Here is a 19,628-nt window from a genome sequence, read left to right on the forward strand (position 1 = left end):
AGAAAGCAAGATACAATTAAATAAGCAAACAAATGAAGTAAAATTATTAGACTAGGATTAACACTATAAAGAAAATAAATAAGATATTGTGAAAAAAGAATAACAGGGAAGCTAACTTTGGAAAGTGGAGTTAGGGAAGGCTTCTCCAAAGAGGTGATATTTAAGCTTAGACCTGAAATCAAGGCACCAGTAAGAGTTAAGAGAAGAACATTCTAGTAGAATACAAGAGCAATACATTCAACAGATCCAGCTCCCTGCCTTAAATATTTGAATTATAAACTTTCCAGGATTCATCATCTTGTTTTCTGTCTTTGTAGAGTTCAGTAGCAGGAGAGTCAAGTCTCTCACAAATTCATTTCAATGTTCTGATATAATTAAAGCATTCTGTATTCAACCAGGAAAAAGTGAGAAATCACTTCTACTATTTCTGTGCTTTTTAACATATTGGTACATTTCCCCCAGGTGGTGCTGGTAGTAAAGAATCCACCTGCCAATGCAGGAGACACAGAGATGCAGGTTCAGTCCCTGGTTCAGGAAGATCCCCTGGAGTAGGAAATGGTGACCTGCTCCAGTATTCTTGCCTGGAAAAATTCTGTGAACAAGAGGAGTCTGGTGGGCTACAGTTCATGGGGTCGCAAAGAGTTGGACACGACTGAGCACATGCACACACACACAGACACAGACACACACACACACACACATGCCATTTCCTCCAAACCAGATTTTGCAGCTAACATTCCTTGTTTGCACACTATATGCTAGGCACCAACTATGAGCTTTGCATGCATTATTTTACTCATTCCTCAAGCAACTCTGTGAGTAGGAACTATTATTAGTCAGCTTTAAAAATTAAAAAGAGGGATTTAGTTTAAACAACTCACCCAGGAACACCCAGTTGGTGAGTGTCAGAGCAAGAACTTGACCCCAGCCTAACACCAGAGCACCCACACTAACCACTATGGCCTCTTCTTTATCTGAATGCACATTATATATATTTTCCAAAAAGTTTGCATCCTGAGTGGGGTTTTTTTTTTTTTGTCTTATGTTTTTCGACATCATTAAATATTTTATGTTTTTAATGATTTTAATGTTGTCTTTGTTTTGGGCCTTTTGCTCTATAGAGAGATTGTGTTTTCTTTGCTTTTGTCTATTCCAGTGATTTGGAAGGTGTGCTTTCTGGTTTTAATTCTAGTAGTGATCATCTTTAAACAAAGACCACCCAAATGAGAACAAATAGGCTTTCAGAGCTTGCCACAGCAAGAGACTCAGCCACCATCACTTGTGTTCTGCAGGCAGGTGGGGGAGTAGAGAGGCTTTATAGGAAAGGAGGTCTTCAGGGATGCTCTGTTTAGAGATTGTTGCCATGGGGAACCTGGAGGCTAACTAGAAATGGGGCATCTTATGTGATTGGTTTGGAAAATATATTTGACTTTCTTTGGTTGGTCCTAAGTTGGACAAAGAATTGAGGTGTTGGCAGTTATTAACCAAGTCTTGACCATGCTGGGTCCGTTCCTGCAGAGACTGGTTTCTCTTCCTTGGTTGGTTGCTCCAGAGGTTTTGGGTCAGAGATTTTTGGTCATAGAATGTCTGACCATTGTCCATCTGTATACCAGTTTGTCTCTTTTCAAAAATATATTTTTGACTCTTTCATTAATCTCTTCAAGTAAAAAATGTTGTGATATTGTGTGGTTAAGATGGGTTATTCATTACACTTGCAGATCCTGAGTCTATACTCACACTTGCTTTTGATTTTGTAAACTAACCTGGGATTTTCAATTGACTGTTGTTACATAAATGACTTGATTTCAAACTACATCATTTCCTATTTCAAATTGTAACCAAAATTTAGACTTTATGTTCTTAGTCTTTTTTAGCTAGTCCTTATACCTCAGCATCTCCATTTCTGAGTTCTTTAGTCCATAGATTTACTTCAAATTTTTTTCCAGTCCTTTACAGTTTTTTTTCTACTCTGAGAATTTCTTTCTGTTCAGCTTACCTCATCTGTAAAATTGATTTACATACAATAAGAATGCATTAAAAGTGCTTAGCAAAGTGTGCAGCATATAGGAAGTGTTCAATAGTTATCAGTTATTTTATCATCATCATCATCATCATTATTATTGTGAAAGTGTTAGTTGCTGAGCTGTGTCCAACTCTTTGCAACTCCATGGACTGTAGCCCACTAAGCTCCTCTGCCCTTGGGATTTTCCAGGCAAGAATACTGGAGTGAGTAGCCATTCCCTTCTTCAGGGGATCTTCCTGAACCAGGGATTGAACCTGGCTCTCTTGCATTGCAGGCAGATTCTTTACCATCTGAGCCACAAGGGAAGCCCAATTATTAGTATGAAAGTGAAGCTGCTCAGTCATGTCCAACTCTTTGCGACCCCATGGACTGTAGCCTACCATGTTGCTCTGTCCATGGGATTTTCCAGGCAAGAGTACTGGAATGTGTTGCCATTTCCTTCTCCAGGGGATCTTCCTGACCCAGGGCTCAAACCCGGGTCTCCCACATTGTAGGCAGATGCTTTACCATCTGAGCCATTAGGGAAGTCCTCAATTATTGTTAGTATAGTTCACATATAAAACACAGCTTGGCTAGGCTTTTAATACTTTTTTCTCACAACCCTATAAACATGGTTTCAATGTTGTATTGTCAACCTTATTTCTCTTATTTCTGTCTTTATTTCTAACTATTGGCTTATAGGATTTTTCTTTAAGTTTGTAATGTAACATTTTTTCTGGATTGTGTTTTGGTGTGATTCTCGAGGATTTTTTTTCCTTTTTTTTTTTTTTTTTTTGCTGCACCAGGCATGTAGGATCTTCTTTGACCAGGGATCAAACCCATGCCTGCTGCATTGGGACTGTGGAGTCTTAACCACTGGACCACCAGGGAAGTCCCAGGTTTTTTTTTTATAATTGAAACTTGCTGTGTTCCTTCAGTAAGTATACTCACTTTTGTTTGCTTACTTCTTTGTTCTTAATTCATTAATCTCTCCTCCTGTTTTAGGTTATTTCTTCTGTTCACACTGTCCTGATGTCTTCCTGAGGAGGACCATGCTCTAGGTCAGAGGATGGCCCTCCAGCCTGTCATTTGCACATCATGCTTCTCTCTTTCTCCTCTTGCTCTGAGTTCTCGAAGAGTTTCAAGTTTCTCTTCCGGGTCACTGATACATCCCGTCCTTAGGATTCTGCTCCTACTGCTCCCAGTTCTTCGATTATCTGTTTGGTTTCCTTCATCATCTTACTTTCTCTTCATTTCATGGTTTTCTGTCACCACACCTATGTTTGTTTTTCTTCTATTGTGATTTCTCGCTTATGTGTAATAACAGCCATGCCCTTTTGAATCCTATTGAGGTTACCTAGCAGTTTTCTTTAAAAAAAAACAAAAAAAACAAAACCACAGTTGTTTCTTATGAAAGTTCATTTTCAAAAGTTTGACCTTGCTCAGGGTCTGAAGGGTAAATAAAGTTCCCTTTGTGTCATTCTATGATATTTTTCATAGGCCTTGTATTGGGGTCTTTCACTTGTTTGATCAACTGATTTCTTTCTTTTTGGGGAGGGGGCTGAACTGGGTCTTTGTGGCTGCACAGGCTTTTCTCTCATTGTAGGGAGTGGAGGCTACTGTCTAGTTCTCTAGTTGTGGTGTGCGGCCTTAGTTGTCCTTCAGCATGTGGGATCTGCCCTTGTCAGGGATTGAACCCATGTCCCCTGCATTGCAGGCAGATTCTTAACCACTGGGCCACCAGGGAAGTCCTCATAGATTTGTTTTTATGTGTCGGATTTTTAAAATCCATATCAGAACAAGAAAACTATATTCAAATAGTGTTTGCCAGCAGACAAAAATCTATGAAGACCCTTGTGTCTGCCATCTGTCTACCGGGATGCTAGTTGAGTTCCCTGCTTAGAATTCAGCAGGAGGGCAGAATCGTGTGCTGTGCCCCAGCCAGTTGCTTGTGTTGCTCAACTAGGTTAGTATTTGTGCCTTAGATAGATTTTTCTCCTATTGCCTGCCTGGCTCTTTCATTCTCTGAGCAGATGTATTACATGAAAAAGAACAGTCATCAGGATACCTGCTCCCAGGTTTCATCCTGCTTCTGTCTCTCACCTTCAGCACTTTACTTTTAATTCATTCACACAGAAGCCTGTTAGTTTGGTACTATCTCATTTGTTTATTTTTGCTCTTGCTGTCCTTCCCTATGAAGTCAGATACAAAATAAATTTCCCTAGAACCAATGTCAAGGAGATCACCACCTATGTTTTCTTCTGGGAATTTTATGGTTCCAGGCCATACATTCAAGGTTTTAATCCATTTTCAGTTAATTTTTGTATATGATATAAGATACCAGTCCAGTTTGATTCTTTTACATGTAGTTGTCCATTTTCCCCAACACCATTTATTGAAGAGAATGTTTTTTCTCGATTGTATAGTCTTGCCTCCTTTGTCATAGATTAATTGACTGTACATGCACTTGTTTATTTCTGGACTCTATTCTGTTCCATTGATCTGTGTGTCTGTTTTTGTGCCAGTACAATATTGTTTTGATTGCTGTAGCTTTGTAATATAGCTTTAAATCAGGGATAAAGTAGCTAGTCTTTATGCTGGTCAAAACTACCTTCACTTCCTCATACTCTAGACAATTTTTTCAAATAAACCAGTAGCCTGTGGACAGTAATGCACAAGGAAAATAATCTCTTCCAGTTTTCCAGGGACCACTAATTAACCACGAAGCTAGTAGATTCTCTCTGTAACAAAGTACCATAGTTTTCTAGCAGTTTTTCTTTTCTGTGGCTGTTTTGAACAGTTATTATTTTTCCACTCATATGTACAATTGTCATTTAAATATTCAAGTGTACTCTAAGGCTGATGCTTCCACAGGCAGAATATTAAACATCCTTGATCAAGAAACTACAACACTGTTATTAACTATATTGTCAAATGTCAACTCCTAGGCCAACACTACGTACTTAAAATCACCTGTCTCCTTCCTTAGTGATATTTCAGTATAATGTTTTCCCCATCAAGACTTCTCTATAATGGTTCATCTTCCTTTGTTTGATATACCTCCTCATGTTCCAACACAGCAAGCTTTATATATGGGATTAAAATCATTATAAACTATGTCTTTATATGTTGATAATTTTCATCTTACAGCTCTCTTTTTTTTTTTTTTGGCTACACCACGGAACTTGTGGGATCTTAGTTCCCCCACCAGGGATCAAACCTGAACCTCCTGCATTGGAAGGGCAGAGTTTTAACCACTGTACTGCCAGGGAAAGTCCCATTTTCATTTTCATTTTTTAATAAAACAAAATATTGCAGGGACTTCCCTGGTGGTCCAATGGTTGGGAATCTGCCCTCTCAATGCAGGGGGCCCAGGTTCAATCCCTGGTCTGGGAACTAGATCTCCCATGCCACATACAACCAAGAGTTCACATGTCACACTAAAAAAAAAAAAAAAAGGATCCTGCATGCTGCAGCAAAGATCAAAGATACTGCATGCTGTAACTAAAACATGGTGCAATCAAAATCAAATAAATTATTTTTTTAAATAAATAAAAATAAAATATTGCAGATAAAATCAAGATCTCCTTTGTTCCTTTCCCCAGACCCATTCTCTTTCCTTCTTTAGAAGCAGCTATGATCATGAATCTTTGGAGAAGCTTCCAGCATGTTTTTATATTTATATATGCATCTATAAACAATATGTACTATTGTCATATGTACTTTTAAGATAAATGTCAGTGTACTCTACACATCTTCTGCGATGCTTTTTTCACTCAACATTGTTTTTGAGATCCGTTTACATTGTACTAATGGATTTTGTTCAAGTTCCCTTAGCATATTGATTGTTCTATGATTGCAATTTACATAAAAACAGACAATATTCCAAAAAAAGACTTTGAGTCACTCCCTGTGTGACAGGGAGGGAAACTCTTGCCTGAAGAACTTTCTGCCATCTGTGATTTGAAGAGTGGGGTGGAGTGTCTTTCCAGTGTGAATGCAAGCGCTGAAGTAAAAAGCATCTGGTCAAAGCTAGGATAATATGTGCTGACTGGGTGAGGGGAAGAGGAGTGTTTTAAAATACAATTATGCTTGGAGCATATGCTCTTTAGGATACCATTCCTCTCTCCCAGCAAGATCCTGTCATGCTGGTGCTGAAGGCTGTATTCTTCTGCTATGGAAGACACAGAACTAGGGTAGACAAACATCTCCTTGGCATCTGTCTGATACACAGATAAAGACTTGGGTCTCAACATTCCCTCTATAGCTGGTGAGCATTTGTTGAACACCACCAATGACATAGGCACAGGAAATGCAGCTGCTTGCAATATCATTTCATTATAAGCAGGAGCCTTGCTGAGTTCTTCTGTCTGTCTTTTATTAAAGGTCCACACACGTTCCTGTTGGGGAGGATCAAGTCCAGCACATGGAGCTAGTTCAGGATCTAGCACAGAGTTTTAACAAGAAGTATGGGGAGTTCTTCCCAGTACCCAAGTCCATTCTGAGTAAGTAGCAAATATGAGATTGTCAAATCAGGTTGCATTTTGAAGAGAGAGGATTGGATGATGGAGTAAGAGATTTGGAACTTTCTTAGGACTATATTTGGCTTTGTCATGAACAGGCGTCAAGATTTGTAATGAGAATCCCATGTTTTTCTGTAATGTAGGACTAGTAGGCCTCATTGGATTATTGAATAAAATAACCAAGGAAGTTTGAAAAATATGAGAGGGACTAGAAACTACAAATAATAATTTTCATTATAAAATAGCATATATATATATGTGTGTGTGTGTGTGTGTGTGTACTCAGTCATGTCTGATTCTTTTGCAACCCCATGGATTATAGCCCACCAGGCTCTTCAGTCCATGGGATTTTCCAGGCAAGAATACTTCAGTGGGTTTCTATTTCCTTCTCCAGGGGATCTTCCCAACCCAGGGATTGAACCTGTGTCTCTTGTATCTCCTGCATTGGTGGATGGATTCTTTACCACTGGCACCACTTGGGAAGAAATATATATATATGTGTATATATACATATATACACACACACACACATACATATATATGTATTTATAAACACATCCTATTTGGTAGAGCAGGTATCTTTCCCTATCTTGTGGATGAGGAAACTGAGGTTTGGCAAGGCTGGCTTTGTGCCCAAGTCATGTTTCTAGCTGGTTGCAAAGCTGGACCCTACACCAAGCTCTTCTTGTTCCAAAGCCAGCTGACCTTGCCTTCTCTGTTCACAGTAGAACAAAAGTACTAAGAGTGAGACCACTGGATCATAATCTAGATAAACCAAGAGGGCACTGATAATCCTCATACTTTGCCTTCTTATGCACAACATGCAACTAAGATGGAGTATACAGTTCTACCTACTGAGTCCAAAACCTCACCTGCAGCTTGCAAAGCTACATTAGTCTGGAATCTTATTGAGGAAAGAAGCTGTAAATCTCTATCAATATTTTGGTAGCAGTGTTAACTTATGGCAGGATCAGAGATCGCTGAACCTAAACTCTGCCCATCTTTATTAAGCTGACAGCATTTTAAAGAATATAACATGTGCCTAGTATCAATTTAGAAGCAGAAGGTGGATATAAATTCCTAAGTTATTCCAACAGTTCATACAAATATATTTAGGGCCCCCCATGCATTGAAATCAACCTTCTTTTAGCAATAAGGACTATTCTCTTGCTTTGGTCAATTTTATTTTACCTATATAAACTTTATATGTTTCTGTAATATCCATAAATTAGGCAATTATTAATAATACTGGTTTTATAAAGCACAGCATAACATTTTTATTCTATCAGAGCAATAAAGTCACTTTTCTCACTCTCATGCGTGTGTGCGTGCATGTGTGTTTGTGTGTGTGTTGGTAATTTTAGGTAATAATTACCTAATTAATGGTAAAAAATGGAAAGATGCCATAGGTTGTGAAAACTGGCATGGAGGTAAGGAAGGGCAGTAGTTGTTGGCAGGGGGTGATTAGCCAATAGGGAAGAGCAAAGAGGAAAGAAACAGAATACTTTTTAAACTATTGGCACAACAGTATAGTTGATACAAATTCACTTGTATAAAATCATATGTTTTTATGTGTATATATGCATTAAAAGCTACATGAAAATATGATCAAAATATTAACATTTTATTACATATAGTACACATTTACTTTCATGCTTGCTCAATTGCTTGAATTTTTTACAATGAATGTTTGTTATTTATTTAATCAGATAAAAATAATGAAGTTATTTGATGTTCTCACTGCTTTTTAAGATCTAGACACTGACATTTCTATTGGTGTTTTGTTATTTTGTTTACATCTCCCCCCGCCCCCACCCCAACCCGGGACGTGTGTTGGTGTTTCTACCCAGCATCAATGAAGAAGGTAAAGTCCCTGCGTGATCCCTCTGCCAAAATGTCAAAATCAGACCCCGATAAACTGGCCACTGTCAGAATAACCGACAGCCCGGAGGAGATAGTGCAGAAGTTCCGCAAGGCTATGACGGACTTCACCTCGGAGGTCACCTACGAGCCCGCCAGCCGAGGGGGCGTGTCCAACCTGGTGGCCATTCACGCAGCGGTGACCGGGCTCCCCGTGGAGGAGGTGGTCCGCCGCAGTGCTGGGATGGACACTGCTCGTTACAAGCTGGTGGTGGCAGATGCTGTGATTGAGAAATTTGCTCCAATTAAGAGTGAGATTGAAAAACTGAAGATGAACAAGGACCACTTAGAGAAAGTTTTGCAAGTTGGGTCGGCAAAAGCCAAAGAATTAGCATATCCCGTGTGCCAGGAGGTGATGAAATTGGTGGGCTTTCTATAAGAAGTTTCAGTGAGTCCCCAAAAGACTTTTCTATCTTGTGGTCTGTGCACTCCGATAAAAGCAGCTTTTCTCACAAGCAAACAATTAGAGTTTAGGGACACATAATTTGGTACATCTGATCATTGGTTTCATTTGATGAATAATGATTTGTAGGTTTCAAATAAAGCAGTGTTCCGAATCCCAAATTCTCTAGCAAAAAAAAAAAAGCCCAGAAGGCATAACTATCTGAATCCTCAATTACTTGATGCATGCTCATTGCCTTAATTTATTCACACAAATGTGATTGAGGTAAGTAGTAGTTAATTTGCCAATGAGTGTTTCATTTTTTTGTCTCTCTCTGGAGTCCTTACCATCACAGGTGCTCCCTTTATCTATCCCAACCTTTTTAAAAAGTAATGTGTAGAAGTCTTAGACTTATAATCCTTGGAATGCCATTTGGACCAATTTGTGTTCAGATCTCATATCAGAGCTCATAAAAATAAGTCATTTGTCACTGAGATGATCCCTGCTTTATTGTATTTAATCTGCTTATTTCCCAAGAGACCACACTGATTTTTTTCTAGAAAGTATTATTATTATATTTTTTATTCAGAGATACATGATATAACCTTCTGAGAAGGTTGAACTATTTCAACTTGATTTATTTATTGTACTAAAGCCCAGGTCCATGGATTATGTTCTTAATATGTATTGCCTTGCATTTGTCCCTCAGTTTAATGTCATCAACCCATCATGAAATCTATAGGAGAGGAACTGCCATTTTATATCTGAGGAACATGAGGCTCAAAGAGTACTGTTAGCTTGTACAGTATCTCTCCATGCGTAAGAAGCAAATCCAAGATCAAAACCTTTACTCCTTATTCCTAAGTAGTGCTTTTTACATCAGCACGTGGAGAGGCAGCATGTCTGAGACCGCAAGCATTCTTATTTTGAAGATGAGTACTAGAAATATAGGACTCCCCAGGTGGCCCAGTGGTAAAGAACCCTCTTGCCTAGGAAATCCCATGGACAAAGGGACATGGTGGGCTACAGTCGTTGGGGTCAAAAAAGAGCTGGACACAAACTTAGCGAATAAACAACAACAACTGGAAATGTAAGACCTGAACTACTGACACTGTTTATATCAGCAAATCAACTAATAGCTGCTAGATGTAAATCTGGATTCAGCCAAACTTGATCACATTTGCTACTCAGAATCCCCAAGGCAGGTCCCAAGTTTTGGCTCCTTATGCTTACCTCAGAAACACTTCAAAGTACATTCTGCCTGACTATAAGAGTAGTTGGCCTGAGAATACCCTGGCAGTCCAGTGGTTGACTCCAAGCTTTCACTGCAGGGGTCACGGTTCGATCCCTGGTTGGGGAACTAAGATCCCACGTGCTATGTGGCACAATCAAAAAAAAAGTAGTTGGCCCGATGAGTTGGATTTCCCCATTGAGTGGAAGCTTCTCATCTCACATCTGCTTCAGTCTAAGTAGTAGCAAGTCGCTCTAAAACCTAGCTTCTCTGCACTTCCCTTTCCCACATCTGAAAATGGAAATGATAATTGTGCTTCACCACACCAGGGCCTGATTGATTTTGTAACAGAAATTGCTTATAAGTTTTTTGTCAGTGAGTACCATGTTCACCATTTACACATGAGAGATGAGCATGCTGGGCAAAGAATTTTTACTCGCATTTCTTAAAGAGAAGGAAATAGAGTGGTCCTTTTATCAGAGTAGATGTTAATACACCTAACACTGCCTCCCAGAATCTGAATTAAAAGATCCTTTTTGCATCTTTTCTTGAAAAGGGGTGTCTAGAGTCTTAGAGCCTCCTGGCATATTTATCCAAGGCTCTTTTTTTTTGCCTTTAAAAGAAATCCTAGTATGAATCCTGAAAAATGACTAAATTAAAGGTGGATCTGTCAGACTGTCTGTGTGTTTTTTTTTTTTTTAACCACCTTAACACACCGTTTATCCAAAGAACTAAAGGCACAATGGAAAGAATCTCAGAGAAGAAAAACTAGAAGACTTGTGGTAACTTCTAAGGAGCAAATCCCTGTGCAGATGAGGTTAGGCTCAGGATAATCCTGTTGTTATTCTTTGAAAGTGACCTGAGGACTCATCACATCTAATATCCAAGTCCATAATGATTGATAGAGGTGACCCCTTGATTTCAGTAAGTTGATAAAGGAGCCAAGGCTAGAACCTGGACTTATTTTCACATCCCTTCCACTTAGCGTTTATAGGCCTCCACATAGTCTTTTTATCAAGATAAAAAATTAGAGTGAAATTCAACTTGTGGCTTCTCTCAGAAGGTGATTTTAATTGTTTTTCCTGTATGTTTTGTGGAGAGTTGAAATGATGAAAAATATTTAGATGATGGTGATAATGTTCAGGTAACTTAGTGCTCTGTAGCTGTGCCCCCTGACAAGCCCTACTTCCAATCCATGTTGAGAGACTGTCATTCAGAATACAGTGGATGTATCTTGCCTTTTGTAGGTGCCTGGTAAACATCTATCCAAATAATGTCAGAACATGGGCTAGAGAGTCTTAATGAAGTATGGATTTTTTTTTCAGAAACCTTCTTGATGCAGACCATAAAAGTGCTAATCATAAAACAATAACTAATACTTGAGTCCTCACTCTATATCAGGCACTGTTACTCAACATCTTATAACAGTATGTTTCCAAATGTGGTCCCTGATCCAACAACATGAGCATCACTTGGGAACCCATTGATTCTCTGGCTCTACCCCAGATCTACTGAGGCAAAACTTTGAGGATGACCCCAGCAATCCATTTTAACAACCTTCCAGGGAATTCTGATGTATGCTAGAATTAAAGAACAACTACTTTTATGTACCACAGCTTCCTTATCCATTCATCTGCTGATGGGCATCTAGGTTGCTTCCATGTCCTGGCTATTATAAACAGTGCTGCGATGAACATTGGGGTGCACGTGTCTCTTTCAGATCTGGTTTCCTCAGTGTGTATGCCCAGAAGTGGGATTGCTGGGTCATATGGCAGTTCTATTTCCAGTTTTTTAAGAAATCTCCACACTGTTTTCCATAGCGGCTGTACTAGTTTGCATTCCCACCAACAGTGTAAGAGGGTTCCTTTTTCTCCACACCCTCTCCAGCATTTATTGCTTGTAGACTTTTGGATAGCAGCCATCCTGACTGGCGTGTAATGGTACCTCATTGTGGTTTTGATTTGCATTTCTCTGATAATGAGTGATGTTGAGCATCTTTTCATGTGTTTGTTAGCCATCTGTATGTCTTCTTTGGAGAAATGTCTGTTTAGTTCTTTGGCCCATTTTTTGATTGGGTCATTTATTTTTCTGGAGTTGAGCTGCAGGAGTTGCTTGTATATTTTTGAGATTAATCCTTTGTCTGTTTCTTCATTTGCTATTATTTTCTCCCAATCTGAGGGCTGTCTTTTCACCTTGCTTATAGTTTCCTTTGTAGTGCAAAAGCTTTTAAGTTTCATTAGGTCCCATTTGTTTAGTTTTGCTTTTATTTCCAATATTCTGGGAGGTGGGTCATAGAGGATCTTGCTGTGATTTATGTCGGAGAGTGTTTTGCCTATGTTCTCCTCTAGGAGTTTTATAGTTTCTGGTCTTACATTTAGATCTTTAATCCATTTTGAGTTTATTTTTGTGTATGGTGTTAGAAAGTGTTCTAGTTTCATTCTTTTACAAGTGGTTGACCAGTTTTCCCAGCACCACTTGTTAAAGAGGTTGTCTTTTTTCCATTGTATATCCTTGCCTCCTTTGTCAAAGATAAGGTGTCCATAGGTTCGTGGATTTATCTCTGGGCTTTCTATTCTGTTCCATTGATCTATATTTCTGTCTTTGTGCCAGTACCACACTGTCTTGATGACTGTGGCTTTGTAGTAGAGTCTGAAGTCAGGCAGGTTGATTCCTCCCGTTCCATTCTTCTTTCTCAAGATTATTTTGGCTATTTGAGGTTTTTTGTATTTCCATACAAATTGTGAAATTCTTTGGTCTAGTTCTGTGAAAAATACCGTTGGTAGCTTGATAGGGATTGCATTGAATCTATAGACTGCTTTGGGTAGTATAGCCATTTTCACAATATTGATTCTTCCAATCCAGGAACACGGTATGTTTCTCCATCTGTTTGTGTCCTCTTTGATTTCTTTCATCAGTGTTTTATAGTTTTCTATGTATAGGTCCTTTGTTTCTTTAGGTAGATATACTCCTAAGTATTTTATTCTTTTTGTTGCAATGGTGAATGGTATTGTTTCCTTAATTTCTCTTTCTGTTTTTTCATTGTTAGTATATAGGAATGCAAGGGATTTCTGTGTGTTAATTTTATATCCTGCAACTTTACTATATTCATTGATTAGCTCTAGTAATTTTCTGGTAGAGTCTTTAGGGTTTTCTATATAGAGGATCATGTCATCTGCAAACAGTGAGAGTTTTACTTCTTCTTTTCCTATCTGGATTCCTTTTACTTCTTTTTCTGCTCTGATTGCTGTGGCCAGAACTAAGCTGTGGTACATATACACCATGGAATATTACTCAGCCATTAAAAAGAATTCATTTGAACCAGTCCTAATGAGATGGATGAAGCTGGAGCCCATTATACAGAGTGAAGTAAGCCAGAAAGATAAAGAACATTACAGCATACTAACACATATATATGGAATTTAGAAAGGTGATAACGATAACCCTATATGCAAAACAGAAAAAGAGACACAGAAATACAGAACAGACTTTTGAACTTTGTGGGAGAATGTGAGGGTGGGATATTTCAAAAGAACAGCATGTATACTATCTATGGTGAAACAGATCACCAGCCCAGGTGGGATGCATGAGACAAGTGCTCCGGCCTGGTGCACTGGGAAGACCCAGAGGAATCGGGTGGAGAGGGAGGTGGGAGGGGGGATCGGGATTGGGAATACATGTAAATCCATGGCTGATTCATATCAATGTATGACAAAACCCACTGGGAAAAAAAATAAATAAAAAAAAAAAAAAGAACAACTACTTTTATATGAATTCTCTCATTTAGCTCTCATAGCCCAATAAAATGAAACTATTGTCAATCTCACATTATTAAGGATGTAACCGAGGCATAGGAGGTTGAGTAATTTGCCTAAGAGAGTCCAGCTTCCAAGGGTTAGAGTCAGGTCGTCTGATCCAGGGTCCTACTAGGCCACAATGGATCTTGCACAATGTCTTCTGGTGTGTTTGGGGTCATGTACTGAGGTTGAACTGTCCAATATGGTATATCAGTTCAGTCGCTCAGTAGTGTCCGACTCTTTGCGACCCCATGAACCACAGCACGCCAGGCCTCCCTGTCCATCACCAATTCCTGGAGTTTACTCAAACTCATGTCCATTGAGTTGGTGATGCCATCCAGCCATCTCATCCTCTGTCATCCCCTTCTCCTCCTGCCCTCAATCTTTCCCAGCATCAGGGTCTTTGCAAATGGGTCAGCTTTTCGCATGAGGTGGCCAAAGTATTGGAGTTTCAGCTTCAACATCAGTCCTTCCAATGAACACCCAGGACTGATCTCCTTTAGGATGGACTGGTTGGATCTCCTTGCCGTCCAAGGGACTCTCAAGAGTCTTCTCCAACATCACAGTTCAAAAACAGGTATATATGTCCATCTAAATTTAAATTAATTAAAACTAACTAAATAAAAAATGCATTTCCTCTGCAGCACTTTCAAGGGCCCAACAGCCTCAGTAACTAGTGACTAGCATCTTGCACAGTACAGGTGGGAGTATCTCAGTACCACAGGAATGTCTCTTGGACCCTGCTGCTTTAAGGCTTCAGCTTACTGATTTTGCTTGTAATAGGTCAAGCACCTACAGTGGAGGACTCTCCCTGGAGAATTCTTCAACTAGAGAATTCATGAAGATAGCAAAGTGATTAGGTGAGAATGACAGACCTTATAGTTTCCCAAACTTCAGTTCAGTCCTTTGGTCATGTCTGACTCTTTGCGACCCCATGGACTGCAGCATGCTAGGCTTCCCTGTCCATCACCAACTCCTGGAGCTTGTTCGAGCTCATGTCCATCAAGTCGGTGATGCCATCCAACCATTGTCCTGTCGTTCCTTTCTCCTCCTGACTTCAATCTTTCCCAGAAGATACAGATACAACTTAGTATCTATAGTTTCTCAGTTTCTTAGATAGTAAGAATACATATGTACTTGCTATGTATTCTGGGTACTTGCTGGGTACTTTGTGTGTTTATATGAAATATCTCATTTACTATTTATATCATAAGACAAACTATTAGTGCTACTTTTTCAAATAAGTAAAGAAAGATTCAGTAACTTGGCTAGACTCACACATTTGCCATTAATCTGTAGTTTCTTCTAGTCGGGAGATCAGTGGTACCTCTTAACTCTAAGTGTGCCCAAGGAAGTGACATGCCCCTTCTTGACTACTCTGGGTTCTGTTCCTCTCCTGCATGTCCCATTATCTTAGCCTTCACATCTCCTTCCCTGCCTCCTTTCTTCCTTCAATGCTCTTATGATAATTCCCTTAAAGGTCTCAGTTTGTGCACGCAGGGTGGTCCTTAGGCCGATTTCTCCCTGCCGTCATTTCCTGCAGCTCACCCTGTCCAGCACTGCATGCCTGTGTTTCTAGGTAAAGGCAAAGTACTGTGGGGCAGCACTTGGTCTCTTTAACATGATGACTCTGTCTGTTCTCATCCACTGTGTGTTCTCCCTGTGTGACTAATGTTCTCTTTTCACTCTGTCAACTGGAGGGGACTTTGGAATTTTTTTTGGCTGGGAAGAGTCCATTTCTCCCTGTAATTGAGCTGAAAACAGATTGCCTACTGCTAGCATGTAACATTTTCAAACACCCCCACAGACAGTCAACCTGGAGGCTTTACTGTTAATCATTTAAGCCCTCTTATGTTAACTTTCAACAGTTCTGTTATATTGGCCAGGCTGGGATTATCTTATTTCTCCAGGAAGGAAACTGGCTCAGAGCATTAGTGACTGATCCTCGGATATGAAATTCAACATGATGACAAAAGTTCATGTAGGGTGTGCTTTGTGAAAGGCACAGGGGAAATGCAATGTGCCTATAATGTAGAGGAAGACACAGATATCACGCTCAGTCTCAGTCATGTCCGACTCTTTGCCACCCTATGACTGTAGCCCACCAGGCTCCTCTGTCCATGCGATTTTCCAGGCAAGAATACTGGAGTGGGTTGCCATTTCCTCCTCCAGGGGATCTTCTTGACCCAGGGATCAAACCTGCATCTCCTGCATTGCAGGAGGATTTTTTTTTTTTAACCACTGAGCCCACACACAGAGATATTAGCTAGCAAATATTGGATGAGCATAGAAATGAGCAATTGACCAAGATATTTAGGAAAGAAGACAGATATAGGATAGGAGAAAGGACTTTTCTATCTCAACTAGGAAAGGACCCAGAAACATGAAATTTGCATTTAGGGAAAAGCCAAGCTATACAGTATATGAACAAAATGAGAATGCAAATATTAGACTGAACCATATGAAACTGTCAATACTTGATTATACCAACAAAACTGGCAGTTAGTTGCATGTGGATCCACCCACTGTGTCCAATGAACAAGCATTTTGTGGCATGCCTATTTTTCAGGCCCCATCTAAGCACCAAGAATTAGGAATGAGACACAATCCCCACCCTCAGAGTCCCCGTTTCCTCTGTGGAGATGAGCATGGAAAGCCAGTGAGATTCATGTCAATGTATGGCAAAAACCACTACAATATTGTAAAGTAATTAGCCTCCAACTAATAAAAATAAATGGAAAAAAAAAAAGCCAGTGAGAGGCAGATGAGCAACTAGAACCAAAGTCTTCTGAGTCTTGTATGTCTTCAGGGTATATCAACTAAGGCATTATTTGAAATATGGCTTCTAAGTGTTGTACTCAGTGGCTCTCAGACAGAATATTTAGTATTTGATATTTAACCATGTTGGCTCTATGGAATGCAAACTAGTTCTTTGAAATATTCCCTTTCCACTCCTGCCCACATACACTGTAAAACAGGCTGATGGTCTTCATTTTCTAGAAGTGTTTTCAAAAAGCAAATGATGTGACTTTATAGGACTCTGTTTAGAATAAAATGATCTGATTTTACATAGTCACTGCCAACTCATCATGTCCAACTTAATTACTTTTTCCAATAAGATTTTAAAGTACAGACTCTTCCTGGGAAGAAAGCCACGTCCCCAGTCCTATCTGTGAACACAGAATGAAGATGCATGTGGGCCTGGCATTTACAACCACATCCCACACTAGCCTGGCCCCCAAGGAAGCTCATTGAGAGCAATTGTCAGTTCAAATAGAGTTTGTCCAGAGAGTTCCCTGAGTTTGCAGCAGCCTCCACCCCAAAAGGAGGTCCGGTGATTTTTTTTTTTTTTTTTTAAACTCTGTGGCTTGTCCAGACATGACATGGGAGTCAGACCTGGGGATAGAAGTGTTCCCACCATGAACCAGGCAGAAGGGTTATTCTTATACTGGAAGGGGAGGCAAGTACTGATGGGAATTCAAAGCCACAAACTGCTTTCTGATGGATTTCTCTCCTAGGATTAACAAATAGTGGAATTGCTGAGGTTGGTGGTTCCCCAGTCAACCATTATTATATTACTTTGTTCTTAGGCCTGCCTTTTTTACTCACTACTTTCTAATCATCTTTAAAACTCCTGCAAGCTCAGTACAAAGAATTCCGTGGTAACTAGTGTGCACCACATCATGCAGAAGGGGCATGTGCTTTCATCCTTGGGCATCTCCTCCCCACTCCCCATATCTGAATGGATGCCAGTCTAGCTACTGCTGTCGTTTCTCTTATCTATTACTTCTACTATTCTCTAGAGAGACAAATAAGCAAAACACACCTCCTCCTGAGACCTTTCAACGTTGGCACTCTGCTAGCTCTCCCACCCCTGCTGTTTCAAGATCTTCCCTGATGCCTGTGTCTGTTTCATTTCTCTTCAAGTCGGCCTTGACGTCTCACATTATGATAGCCAACATAAGCTCCTTCTGCCAGTTCCTGGGCATCTGTGTATTCCTCCTTATTTCCTTCCCACTGTTCTACAATAACTACCATTGTGTACATCACTCCTACCTACTCTGTGCCCCACTGTCCTTTCTGCACCAGCCACTATCATGACTTCAATGCCATTCTCACACCTTCTACAACTTCATATTCATCAAGCCACCTGTTCCTCCATATTCTTCCTTTTGTTTTTTTCTTCTTTTTTTTCATTTTTAAAATTAATTTAATTGGAGGATAATTACTTTACAACGTTGTGATGGTTTTGCCATACATCAACATGAATCAGCCATAGAGGAATTGGGGAAAGAACCTTTCAATGTCCTTTTGAAGTACTGGCATATTGACTTGTCAAGGTAAATGAAAGAGTTGTTACCATTTGATCCATCTTAATTCCAAAGTAAAAACCTCTGTATTAAGCATAAAAGTTTCTCCACCCCACCCCATCCCTCCTCTCCTCTCAGAAAATAATATGTGCAGATACATAAAGAACTCTCATTGTATTTTAGATTTTTGTCCCTTTATACAGGTTTGCCATAAAGTTGTGGCAGAGACTGCTAACTATGCCCCAGTATCCAGTCTCTTGTTCTTCCTTTTTGGAATGGAACTCTCACCCTTCATTTTAGCAGAGCATATAGTCACAGGTAGGAACTACATTTCCCAACCCATTCTGCAGGAAGGTATAAATTTATTCCAGCCAATGGGATGTAGCAAAGGTGTTATGTTCAATTTCCATTTTTTCAAAAGTCTTTATTGGCTTTGTTACAATATTGCTTCTGTTTTATGTTCTGGTTTTTTGATTAGGAGACATATGTCATCTTAACTCCCCCAACAGGTTTCGAACCTGCATTGGTTCGATGCACCCCCTGCATTGGAAGGTGAAGTCTCGACCACTGGACCACCAGGGAAGTCCCATGTGAAATTTCCAATTCACATCTTTTTAAACAGAAATTACTTTCTCTTCCCACTTCCTGGAACTGCACATTGGACCCATTGATGAAAGCCACAAGAGAAAGATGGGAAGGGTCAACCCCCATCTTGGGTCCCTGGACTTGGCAAGAAGCACTGCCTTTCTATCCTGGATTGCCCATGTACCTTGGGACTGTTATGTGAGAAATAAACTTTTATCATATTTAAGCCACTTTAACTTGAGGTCTCTCTGTAGTAGTACCTTCGCTATTACCCCAACTAATACCTTACTGGCCTCTTTGTCCAATGTCTTCCTGCAATTGGATTATTACAATTCAACCAGCATTTTATGTGAGCCTTCTATGTGGTATGGTGGTGGTTTTCAAAGTATGGCTCCCAGACCAGCAGCATCATCCTCACCTGGGAACTTGTTAGATGTGCAAACCCACAGACTGCTTTCCAGACTTGCTGAATGAGAAACTCTGGGGGTGGGACTCAGCAATTGGTTTAAACAAGCCCTCCAACTGATCTGTATGCACATTAATGTTTGAGAATCACGTACTGGGCAGATAAAAACGGAATAAAACCCAGCCTCAGCTGAGGAGTTTACATTGAAGTAAAAGGCATGCAAATAGATAACCAATCACAAAAACGTAATTATTGTCTTGACTTTCTATTTCCTGTCTACTCACCTTTTTCATCAGATTAACTCAAAATAATTTAACTTAGACTATTTTTCTTTATATATATGATTATTTATAGACAGCCTAAAAATTTAGGTCATTTGGGTCTATGCAAATCCTAAAAGGGAAAATAAATGAAGTTACTTTTGTAGGTCAACACAAATTTGGTTATCAACATTAGAACCAATGAAAGTCTCCTG

General features: G+C 39.7%; 1 protein-coding gene across 5 annotated transcripts in view; it reads left to right on the top strand.

Annotated features, from left to right (window-relative positions):
- The window catches only part of WARS2 (tryptophanyl tRNA synthetase 2, mitochondrial), a 104,358-nt gene extending 85,375 nt beyond the window's left edge, over positions 1-18,983 (top strand). For 2 of the 5 annotated variants that reach the window (XM_043876886.1, XM_043876889.1), the window contains 2 exons: positions 6,389-6,507; positions 8,376-10,734. In XM_043876886.1, coding sequence (XP_043732821.1) covers positions 6,389-6,507; positions 8,376-8,824 — 568 coding nt within the window. In that variant the 3' untranslated portion in view covers positions 8,825-10,734. Of the gene's footprint in view, positions 1-6,388; positions 6,508-8,375; positions 10,735-14,635; positions 14,713-18,671 lie in introns of those variants that run through there. The other 3 variants (XM_043876891.1, XM_043876890.1, XM_043876888.1) reach the window with 3 other exon arrangements.
- The last annotated feature ends 645 nt before the right edge of the window (positions 18,984-19,628 follow it).

This window comes from Cervus elaphus, chromosome 20 (genome assembly GCF_910594005.1).
Source record: "Cervus elaphus chromosome 20, mCerEla1.1, whole genome shotgun sequence".
Lineage (NCBI taxonomy): Eukaryota > Metazoa > Chordata > Mammalia > Artiodactyla > Cervidae > Cervus > Cervus elaphus.